This window comes from Carassius gibelio, chromosome B13 (genome assembly GCF_023724105.1).
Source record: "Carassius gibelio isolate Cgi1373 ecotype wild population from Czech Republic chromosome B13, carGib1.2-hapl.c, whole genome shotgun sequence".
Taxonomy (NCBI): Eukaryota; Metazoa; Chordata; class Actinopteri; order Cypriniformes; family Cyprinidae; genus Carassius; species Carassius gibelio.
The window spans coordinates 23,348,009-23,360,747 of record NC_068408.1 but is presented as its reverse complement, the minus strand read 5'-3'; the positions used below and the strand labels follow the sequence as shown (position 1 = coordinate 23,360,747).

Genomic DNA, 12,739 nt, shown 5'->3' with positions numbered 1-12,739 from the left:
AAACGCTCGTGTTGTTTGAAGACTGTGAGTGCGTACGCGCCCTGTCAGGCACAGCGATCAATTAAGGCTTTGACAGCCGCCAAAAAAAAGATCAATGCAGAAAAACCCCTGAATTGGTTATATAACGGTGGACAGAATGTTGATCTGGCCATCGCGTATATTCAGCGCACATAAGGTAAACATTTTGCAAACGTTTTTTAGAGAAATAAAAACAGGTCGACGAATCAATGCACATATTTTGTGTCGACGTATTTTTGCGTCGACGTTATCGATGACCTCGACGTGTTGTCCCAGCCCTAATCCAAACTTTGACAAATTCCATGACATTCCGTGTTTTACTGTAAATTCCGTTTTTGTAACATGGATTCGATAATTCCATTTGCATTTTCTGCATTGTGGAAATCATGGAGCCCTAACATTTGTCCACAAACCTCTGACTGCAAAGTGACAAGAGTCTTCCAGCATAAGTCTTGCGTGTTGAGGAAAGAGGTGGATACAGCATATTTCTTACTGACTTTGCAGGCGTAGATGAGGGAGGGAGATGAGACATACCCCTGCAATCCATTTTTAATGATTATGATCAAAGCAGCCAAACTAATGAGCTCTTTGTAGTTATATGAAGCTGGCAGCCTTCACTTTAATCGCTCTACAAAGCACAGTGGGATCGACAGTGCAAAGCATGCTGGTCCGGCTGACACAGTCCAGAGGAAGACGAGAGGACTGCAGACTTGCCTAGATAATAACCACATAGAAAACATCTGGAAGACCATCTTCTCTTCAGTATTTAATACATGTGTTGTGGTGCGAGATTTCGAAGGGCAAAGCAGTTCTCGGTTTATGGTTCCAGTTCCACTTAACGATTCCCTTAACGATTCTTTTAGTACTTTTTCTCTCTCATCACACTCAATTCAGACTGCAAGTTCACAACTCGCATTAAACATAATGACTTTCAGTGGCGGCACAGGAAACAGTATTTTAGTACGGTGGTCCATCAGCAAACATCTGCAGAATCATTAATGCAACTCGTACCGAATTTTATAGAAATGGAACCAGTTCTGAATGTACAACTCTTTTTACGCCTGAATCTAACCACTAATCATATTTGATTAATTTAATATAATTTAAATGGTCAGTCAAGATTTTAGTTTGAATTACTACTTCAATGTTTATTCAATTGACTCAACAAATGTAGTTCTGTTGTGCCGTTAAAAAAAAAAAAGTGCTTGACAGCCTAGTCTTCAGGAAATAAATAAAAAATGTTTAACAGGCAATCAAGCAGCTCTATCGTTTGACAAAAGGATTTTTTTAGGCTAATTAAGAACTGCCTTTGAGAGCCTTAAGTGACTGTAATGTGTTACTTTCATTACAGGTAAGGGAGTAGAACAGCAGCGTGAGATTGTGGCTGATTTTAATGAGCATGAGTTCGCTGTGAGGCTGTGCTATTTATTTAAGGGTTTAGTGGCACGGTAATGGCCAGTTCCTATGTGTAACTTGCCTCTGACATGCAGACAGGTTGTTTTTTCTGTGAACAAAGGCGATGCCACTGCATGTCAATAATAGGCATACATTTTGATGAAAGATTGTGTAAGCAAACTTTTTCCTAAGGAATATTGTGCACTGATAATGCACAATAAGACCAGGAACATTTAATCTTTATGGAACCAAAATTAGGTCCAATATTTGATATTTGAATGCAATTTTGAATGTTCAGACAAGTGTGAAAAAGACAAATACTCTGGATTTGATTCGACTAATATGTGTGTGCATATTGTGCACACACATATTAGTCGAATGAAATTCAACTATGTGTGTGATAAAAGCACTGACCCCACACAAATGCAATGTGCAACTTTCCATTTCTGGCACCAGTTTGTCGTGGAGAAGAAAGAAAGACAAACAACATTTACATGTTTTCAAACAGCCTTTCACTTTATTTCATTTTAATTCACTAAGATAATTAAAACAGCAAAAAATGCAATCCATTGAGAGAGCCATGTCTGTTCATGAGTGGCACCAAGACTGCAACAGCTCCAAATATGTAATCCATAGAGCTTTTCTAATTGGTCAAGTTTTTTTCATTTTATGATTGGGAAAAAAGTTAGAACGCCTATCTGTAAAATAAATAAAATAAAAAACTTATATCCATATGTAAAATAATTAATTAAAACTGCATTAATAGCATTCAAATGTTTGTTCATCCAAATTAAAATGTTTATCACGTTTAATCAGACATTCTTATTGGTATAAACAGGCATTTTTGCCTGTTTAAAGGGCAAAATTAAACCCTTTGCAAAAGGGCACCTATTTTGCAAAATCCACTTTTACATGGTGTTTGGACATAAATGTGTGTTGGCAGTGTGTGAACACCACAACCCTACAATGATCAAAATCCTTCCCCTCCTCATTTTTAAATTCCCATTAAACCAAGTCAGTCTCACTAAGCCTGCTGTTTTGATTCTCATGCAGTGTGACGTCACATTGCACTGGGCCGGTGTCCTGACATTTTATCCTGACCTTCAGATTTTCCTACCAGGGTTTACTGCACATGTGCACATCAATATTGCATCCTTTTTCTTATGCTGAACAACATTTAATGAATCTGCATTACTGTACGGGTAGGTTTAGGGTTGGGGTAGGTGTAGACTTTAATAAAAGCATAACCTAATAGGTAGAAAAAAATATTTATTGTTGTTTCCTGTAGCTGTATTCCTTTTAGCCACAACCGCGAAAATAACACAATACTGTATTTGCATTGCTGTAAGGGTAGATGTTCATAAACCATAACTTTACAGTAGCATTTTTCGTTGTTGAATTGTACTATCCACTGTTTTAATGGGAGGTAGCAAAATCTCACTGACTAGGACAACGCACTTGAGCAGCTGTAACGTCACCAATGTCCCACAGCCAGTCTTGAGGATCTGTTTGGATGTAAGACTGACAAGAGTCTTCATTTTCTCCTAACATCTGAGCTGCTGAGGATGCTGTGGGTTAATTCGATTTTTCAAAGTACTGCAGCTCAAAATGTACCTAAATACGGGCGTCACTCCAGACTTCTGTCATCATAGTGCTTATCTTTTTAACTGTATTTGTGTGCGTACATTAAGAATTTGTTAACTGATCATCGCCTCGCTTTGTGAGATTAGTTCACGTAGTTCGTAGCATGAGATTCGTTCTGGAGCGTGGTCAAGCAGTTCGGTCAATCGATCCGCGCCGATGAGAGGTCAGCACGCTGCAAGTTCTGTAACAACGCACTGTTTCGTCCCACTTTCAGCACATTTGGCTTCCCATATGTACGGATAAACACTGGTTCTCTTGCTCTGTTATGTTGCATCAACCGGCTGTTTAGTGCTGTATGCAATGCAGAGAGATGTACATTTTGTCACAATACGCTGAGTGGCTCCGCCCCTAATGACATCTCATTGGTCCTAAATTCCATTACATATGTGTGCTGTATATTAAACCTCAGATAGCTTGGCAGTGATTGTCTCTTTCATGCAGGATTTTGGCTTTCAAGTTGGATAAAAAATTACTTGTCACTGTAAACGTTACTTCACACTTTTTTCTGAAACAATGTTATAAGTTCAGCTTTAGATCAGCAGATCCAAGTGCAGATTCTGATGATTTAATCGCGGACTCATATCGGGCTGATATGCCTCTGATGGTCTGAGTGCAGCACTTTGTGATTGAGTCGGTGTGTAATTTGGCTGCAATCATGCCACTTTATCTCCAATCAGGATGCATCTCCGGTTTATATGCTTTCAGATGGCAGAGAGATTGAATTACCCAGCATTCCTTCCATCAAAAAAGTGCAGTGCTCACATTTGCTGCTCCATTTCCCCGCCTGCCGCATCCTAAACCTGCATGCCAGCTCTCCGCAGATAATAGCCTAATTGGATTGTAATTGGTTAGTGATTCTGCAGCGTAGGCGTTTGAATGCCATCTCTGATCTAACGCCATAACATTGTCACATGCACCGTGGTGATTTGCACCAGGTGCTCTGGGCTCTGGGAACCCTTGAATGAGAGGTATTGTTATAGATGTTTGTTTGTTTGTTTACTTAATTACCTGTTTATGTGGTGCTTTTTTATGGAGTTTATTTCACTTCTGAGGCTGTTCAGTTGGACCTTCCCCTCCTCTGTGATTCAGAGCGGTCATCAAGCAACAGTAATTATTGCATTCCATCAGCACCAGCCGTCTGCCGATATGAACTGCTGCTAGAGTTTATGACTGCGCAAATCACCTTCGCTTGCTAAAATTAATTGATTAAATTCTAATTGTTATGAAGCCAGACAGTGGAAGTCCCTTGTGATCTGCCAGGCAGCTGAACAGTATTGATCTGCGAGAGGGAAAGAGTGATTGAGATTGAGGTTTGGGCTGTAAACCAGAAAAGGAGAAGTTGGAGATAATGTAGCATGTAGGCCAGGTGGTCTTTGTAAGCAAAACTGTGTGTTTGAATCAATGTTTCCTTCTAAAGGTTTTATAAACGGAAGCCTTGGCGCCTTGTGCTAAATCTAATTTTGTGAATTCAGGGTTGATTCAATGAATATATAAAATCAAAAGGTATCAGCATCAGCAGGCCTTATTTCTTAGATGTTTGGTCTTGAAACCTCCTTAACCCCTGAAAACGTGCTGTGTAAATTATTAATATTAAATAATTACTGTCTAAAGTATTAAGGGAATTGTTCCCTTTTCCCCGAAGCACAAAAGGAAAGTTTATGGAGGATATCCTGGCTGCTGTTAAACATATAATGAGAAACGTTGGATCTATCAATCTGCAAAAGGACAAAAGTAGCATATAAAGCAGTGTTTCCACTGCTGGAACTTTACCCAGGAACTAGTGACTTTAGAAAAGGGAACACTTATTCACTATTAAATATGACTTTTCCCCTCAATATATTCCTTATTTGCTGCTTATTATCAAAGTTTAACCGATTTTTTTTTTTCTGCAATTTAAGCGACTAATGAATTTTGGCCGACTAAGCCTCTTCTGGTTGACTAATGGTTAGTCAGCTATTAGGGGCCAGCCCTAGTAGCAACAGATCTTTTCTTCCTCATTAAGACGTGTAAGTGTTACAGATTATATATAAAAAAAAGAAAAAGAAATATGTAGTGAGGGGTTCTGTCTATCAGTTGTTGTTTGGATTTTGAGACACGGGTGTTGCATTTTGATAAAATATGTCCAAACAAAATGTAAAAAAATTTAACTTGCGTGGATGAATTATTCGCAATAAGACATATCTTGCATTTGAAAAAAATACAAATTATCACCATTTCCAGAAACATTTTAGGCAGCAACACTATTTTCAACATTGATGATGAATGCCTTGTCTTTTTATTTGCAACATTTTTCTTGCAAAACAAAATCTGCCAGTTTTTTTGTTCAAAAGACTTGCACTTAGGATAAGCTTAATGGCTTTTTGTGATGAAAATGTCTTTAAGTGCCTCTCCTTTTCCTCTTCTGGCTTATTCTGTAATCTGCGTTGGCGTTGTGACCGCTTGAGGATTTGAATGATGACTTTAACATCAGACACATTGTCTTACAACTCTGTTTTTGAAATATAAGGTCTTTTTATTGTAATAACTAGTGAATATTTCTTCAGCTGCCGTACCTGTGCCTTCAGGTGTGGCGAGCTCTAGTGAGCTTCAGAGAGCTGACAGGATGCAGTAGTATTTCTCAGCACAGCAGCGAAATCCTGTTGTTTCCTGCGTTGTTTGATGCCATATGCCCAACTTAGTGCCACACTGCACCAGCACATATCGTATAACATCTGGATGTAGCTTTATACTCTGACAGTGACATACATTTGCTTTGTTTCCCCCCCGCAGACTGCAGAACAGCTACACGGCATCTCAGAGAGCTAATCAAGACCTGGAGGAGAAACTTCACGCCCTGGTAACCTTTACACTCCACTTCACTTTCCCTTTCTAAAGTCCTTTATCTTAAACACTGATGTCTTTAATTGCCGTTTAATTGTTCCATGTGCCCTAACGACGCCACTCTGTCAGTTCGTCAGAAGTATTATGAACTCTAATTGAGGAACCTTTTGCTTTGCTTCATTCTCCAGGGACTAACAAACAAGTAACAGTATTCCTCATGCCATTCATGCATGCTGGAAGTAGATTTTCCACTGGGAAAATTGTTGTTGGAAGACAAGCAACAGTGATTGTAAAAACGCCATTATTCTTGCATTGTGTTTTAAGTAGTTGCAGTTCTGCCACAAACCAGCTGTGAGTTTTGTTTACTTGCCAAGTGTAAAGCCAAATCTGACTCACCTTCAACTCTTTCTGGATGTTCATTTTGGACCCTGCCTTCATAGATGAGCTGTGATGGGCAAATAATCATGCCATAGATGATCACAGTCACTTTCCACTGCTCTCATCTCACTGCATCTGCATAAAACTGTGTGTGAGCACAGTCCTGTTATCATGATTTTCTTAAAAATTTCAGCTGTTGCCAGTTGTTGGTGACACACTACTCTACTGAGAACTTTTACAAGAAAATGTATGGACGAGTGGTTTAACAAATAATGCACTTTACAGACATCAGTTTTTCCAGTTCTGCTTTTTTCTCAAAGGGTTAGTTCACCAAAAATTGAACTAGAAATCATTGTTTACTTAACCCTCTTATCGTTCCAAATCTGACTGCTGTGGACAACGAAGGTAAATTATGAATAGGTCAGCTGATATAGATGACATAACACAATTTAAAGTAACATTAAAATCAAAATGGACAGTTCTAATTTTTTGTATAGAATATTGCAGTTCCAAAAAATGTATACATGCACATTATTTTTTTTTCTTTATTCACGTGCCCTTGTAATCTTTAATTGGTGCTGTGAAAATAAACATCCCAGCTTTTACCAAATATGGCAAATATTTTTACTAAATATTGGCTGATAACATCAGCCTTGGTGATATATCTGTCAACCACTAACTTTGAATAATGTATTTATCTTTTCAATATGTTAGACTTGAGGTATAATTTGAGTAAGAACTGCCAAGCTCCGAAAAGGACTGAAAAAGCTATCGAATAGCTTCAAAAGAGGTGTTTATACCACTCTTTTGGGATTTCGGAGATTGACATCCCGAGTGACCATCAAATTTTCATCAAAAAATTCACCTTTTACATTGCACGGAAAAGAAAGTCATGCAGGTTTAGAATGACCTGAGAGTGAAACAATGATGAGAATGTACATTTTTGGATGAACTGTCCCTTTAAGTGCATCAAAGACTTTCAAGCATTAATGTTAAATGTATTTATTTTTTAATTATAAAACATTTCTAGCGGAAAAGACCCATGATACTTCAGTGTTGTCATGCTGTCATTCATTTACCATTTCAGTACTGTTTAAAATTCGGTCACAAGAAATCAAAGCAGATTTCGCTCCCTTTTAAAATGATTGATTGCCATTGATGATTTTTTGCTTCCAAAAAAGAAGGGGAAAAAAAAGAAAAGAAGAAATGCAGAGGGACCTGAATGACCACTCTGATTGTGGTCATAGTTGTCTCAGTTGTGGATCAGTCAGGCGATTTGGTAGCAGACAGAACTCAGCATGTTTTTTTATATATATAAAAGCTTTGTTTGGATGAACATTTTCTGTGCTTTAGTGCTGAAAACAAAGCCAAAGTAATTGTCTGAGAACAATTGAGAGCCAAAAAATAAATAAATAATAAAATTGAACAACATCAGAAGCTAAAGATTGAATGTACAAATTTGTCCCTAAGCCTCTTTTTCTTCACGGAGTATAAAACAAATCCCACAGGATGTTCTAATACATCATAATAACTGTCATAGACTGCATTCGTCCCTCGACAGTGTTATTCAATTGGGATGAATGCAATTTAAAGATTATTTGAATGTGATTGTGCATCACAGAAACTGGGCATCCTGTGTTCAGTGTGATGCATTTATTAAAATATCTTTGGAAACTGCTGTTGGTAGTTGTAATAAATTGTTAAAGTATTCCATGTTTTATTAAAGCCAATATGAATCTAAATTTTCCCCCGACTCTGCCTTTTTCCGGTTTTGCTCAAATGAAAATTTAATCAAACATGCATCTATAATAAGTTATTTTAGGAATCTTTTATCACTCTTAGGTGGTCTATAAAATTATCTCTAGAGTAATTTAGCATGACTGGAAAACTTGAGAACAAGCCGCTCACCCTTAATCACGTCTGAAGACCCCATGCGTGTATAAGGATAGCATTAGCTCTTGATGATTTATGTTCATTTTCAATTAAATCCCAGCAGTGTCTTAGTTCTGCATGGTGAGATCTCATATCCATGACCTGCTTAAAGCTTTGCCAATCACAGGTGAAACAGGTGGCATTCTGCTTCATAATCTCTCGTCGTGGACATGGGGATTATCCCGGCCGACCTGTTCCACCTCGTGAAGGACCCATCATGTCTTATCGTATGTGCTTTCGGGACACGAGCTCACTCAAAGTACTGGTTTAGCAAATTGAAAGTATAGAGAGAAGAGTTTAATTTTTTTTAAATTGAGTGCAGAATTCATCTTTCTTTCTCTCTTCAAAATCAAAACTATAAAATATCTATTCTCAACTACTGGTCAGTCTTTCTCAAGCCAACATCAAAGTTTGTCTTGATAAATGTTTCTGTTTAGCTTTATTTCAGCTCAAATACACTTACCAAACACTGTTTTTAGTAGGTTTAATTGTAGTTGATAAGTTTTACAGGATAATCATTTCTAGAGCCCGACCAATATGGGTTTTTTGGGGGCAGATACCGATATTAGGGAATAAAAAAAGATATCGATATATCGGCCGATATTCTTTGTGTACTCTATATTATTGTACAGTAAAGGCAAAAGTTTGGACACACTTCCCCTTTTGAATAGTACTGTATATAGAATACATTAGAATATACGGAGGCCAAAATAGTACAGCGTTTCCATCGTCCGGCCAGAAGCTCCGCTGCGCTTCACTAAAACCCGCCCTTTACATGCCTCTCAGGAACAATGTCATGCAACTCCATAATTTCACCAACAAAAAGAAGTTATCAGAAAACTAATAAGAAATAATTCACTGGAACTAGCGCAATCACAAAATGAACATGATAAAAGCGTCCATTTGTTTGCATGCTTTAAATATTTAAATCCAAAATGCCAAAGTTTTTGTTTATTTGTAGTCACAGTAGTCTGTAAACATCACATTTAGAAATAATTATTATTTCTATATTTCTATTATTATATTTTTATGACATAGGCTACGCGGAGCTAAACTCTCGAGATGAGACTTATGACAGATAACATGTTACTAAATAAATATATGATTGTGACAGAGAATAAGAAGCTGACGTCTGATTTCTTCAAGTTGTCGCATTAGCCATGTTTATTATGGTAACGTTAATGCCTAGTTAATGCCTTCAAAGTCTTTTGCATCGCTTATAGATAATTCTGCCTTGTATGGTGATTAAAATCCACATCAGATCAAGTTATTTCAAACATTCGCTGCTGACTGAAAGTGAGTTTTGAGCTGAACTTATTTTAAAAAGGGTTTAATTCTGGTGTTATAGCTGTTAGCTTTATGAAATGAAGAGCTGACGCTCTCCAGACGTGGAGAGACTCCACCTTTTTTCATAACCACTCCTCTAGCCCCAGCTGACCTACTTTGGCCCAAGGTTTTCATCTGTCCAAAAAAAAACCCTGGCCGTTGGCCCCCCAAGGAAGCACCGACAAGGCACTATCAAGCACTGAAAGTGACAGTGGAAACGTGACTGGCCCTGGCATGCACTAGCACGGCCGATTTTGACCCGACAGTGGAAACACAACTACTGATTATAAGAGATATATATTGTATTTTGTCGTGCCACTCGCATCCGGTGTAAACACCCAGTTAGGAAATGTGATGTGATCGATATGATAAGCATGAGTTGTGGGCCACAATAAGCTCCGGTGACCGTGGAGCTTGCAATGCGCTGCAGACATGTGCAGTGATGCACAGATCAGCTCTAACGTCACTGAATCTGCTGTTAAATTTAACCATCTATTCATCATATCATCATGCAAAACTAAGAATTAGAATCATTGTAATATGACGATCAAATATGGATGCGGATGGATAATTTGAAGCAGTGGACTCAGGTGAAGTTTGAGCTCATCTGCGCTCTACACTACACTGACTGAGTCACCATAGCAAACAATGGAGCGCATTCTGCTGGATAAACTTAATTACACCAAGCATTTAGTCTGCCTTATATTTTCTGTAAAAAAAAATAATAATAAAAAAAAAGTCCTATCGGTGGCATATCTGCAGATACCGATTTATCGGCGACAGGGTCATATCGGCTGATAATATCGGCAAAAGATATAAATCAGTCAGGCTCTAATGATTTCTTACTTATGATAATGTGGTGATCCAGAAGTCTGTAAATATTTTGTGTCTTTCTCATGACTAGTTTCTATCTTTCTGTCCTTTTTCTTTCTTGTCTCTACTTGTCTTTCTCTCATTTATTTCTTGCAGGCATACAGGATAATGGAAATATAAGAATAAGCACAAAATTATATATTTCTCTTCCTTTCTTCTCCCTTTCCTCTCCCCTCATGCTGCCTTGTGACTTTGGGTATTTCACCATTTTCTTCATCATCATCTTCGTCATCATCAGGCTGCCATCAGTCAAACTTGGGTCTACGCAGTTGCGTCCTCATTTTCTATTTATCCATTTCCTTCTGTCTGTCTCTGCTCTCCCAATAAGTATCATTGTGGATATCATTCCCATGAATCACTGCATCTCCTTCCTGTCTCCTCTCCTCTCTTCTTGCAGTAGATGGCTGGATATAGCTGTGGTCATGCCCGTGTCTGTGCATGTGGACAGGTGGATTCTGGGATAGATGTCACACCATAGAATGCAGTCCAAATGTTTAACACAGTGGTTAAAATGCACAGCAAACACTGTAAGAAAATAAAATATTAATGAGTATGAATGAATTACAAATGATATTTTACAGTATTTAAGTCCATTTTAGGATAGAAAAACTATTTGTTGGGCCATTCTGTGTGAAAGTGAGATATAAAATTACTTTTCTAAGTCCATTAGTGAAGTGTTCAGTAACAGTGGCCATGCACTACACTACTCCTAATCTTGAAGAGAGATCAACCATTCAAGGCAAAGCTCAACAGTCAGACCGCCCACTTCCATTTACCAACCCGAACCATCCGGCTCTATGAAATCTGTTTTAGTTTCTCCCAAATTCAATGTTTTATGTTAATTTGTCTGGGCTCTGAATTAATGGTTTCAATTTCAGTAATCAGAAGTTTCTGATCAATGAAATTCATTTATTTTAAAAAAATGTATGTTGTTGTTATTATTATTAATATTATTTTTACAATAGAGCCCTCAAAACTGTTTTATTTTTTAAGAAATGTTTCGTTGTCTGTTTACATTCTTCAGGATTCACTATTCAATGCAAAATGTATTATTAAAAAATGGTGGTAATCAAATGAAGCCATAAAACATTAACAATTTAATCTTTTAAAATGTAATCAAATTAAAATTTAACCATTCTCTTTTTTTCTCTTTTCTTTTTTGCCAAACAAAAGGCTATTGCTGTTCAAACTAAAAAAAAGAAGAACATTTTGATTTCCTTTTAAATATTATCATTATTTATATTATTATTATTAATATTATTATTATATATTATTACATCAAGAAGTGCATTCTGCTGTTCAATAGTAATATACTGTATTTCTTTCAAAGTTTCTTTAAATTGAAGTTTTTATTTTGATAAATTGTTGACCTTCAGTTTCAGCAATGATGAATTATAAAACTACTGATTAAGTTTAGAAACAGTTTAAACGTTGTTTAAAACAATATATAAATACAATGTTTATTACAAAATACTCAAACATAAAAATAGCTTGAGAGTGTAGAGAGGGAGAGGTTTGATTGTTCGATCTTTATGGGAGTGTACAGTGAATGTATTGCTTAGCCACGATTGGTTGATTTCTCTTTAGGATTATGGGTAGTGTAGTACTTCATGGGGAACTGTGTAATTACACATGATTTTTTATATTTTTCATTTTAGGACTTTCTTTAAACATGTACTGCTGATTTCTTGTTTTTCTTTATGAAAAAAATAAATGATACTTTTACTTCTGGAGACCTAATATTTACTTTGCTCTGTTTTGCTCACATAAATCGGCTGTCAGTGGAAACTTTTGTAGTTGTCAGTTAACAATATTCATTATAACAATATTTCAATAACTACAAATGGTAATCTTGCATCTTTTGCAGTTAGTCAGACACATTATTTTTTATGGACATATACTTCCTAAATAAATTATGTGTTCTTAGTCAATTATGAAACCTTTTAGAGTAGCACTAAAGCACAGGCACCGTTGGCATTTTGACCACTTGACTACAACTTTGGATGATGTGAATGCAGCTGTTAAAGTGATAAAAACACTTTGGCTCCCTCCTTTCTATCCCTGTTTCCGTCAGATGTGCTGTGCATTATACTGGCTGTTGCATTGCTGTTATAACGTGGACTCTGCATTGTGTTGAAAGGCTGCCCCCTCCTTAACACTCTTTTATTGGTCCACATTGTCCACTTCAGTCAAACAGTGACTATAAAGATAATTGCTTTGTTAATGACATGCCAAGCTCCAGATTAAGCATCACAGTTTCTGTCTAGTTTTTCTCAATGTCTCTCTTTGTATCTCTGTCTCCACTTAAACCAAGAGCCGGCAGGGCTGAAGTGTGTCTTAAGTAGCAGCGCTT

The 12,739-nt window shown here is 37.1% G+C and overlaps 1 protein-coding gene across 4 annotated transcripts in view; it reads left to right on the top strand.

Moving 5' to 3' along the window:
• The window catches only part of tjap1 (tight junction associated protein 1 (peripheral)), a 108,820-nt gene that overhangs the window by 85,260 nt on the left and 10,821 nt on the right, over positions 1-12,739 (top strand). For all 4 annotated transcript variants that reach the window (XM_052572030.1, XM_052572028.1, XM_052572029.1 and 1 more), the window contains one exon: positions 5,827-5,893. In XM_052572030.1, the coding sequence (XP_052427990.1) occupies positions 5,827-5,893 (67 nt within the window). The remainder of the gene's footprint in view (positions 1-5,826; positions 5,894-12,739) is intronic.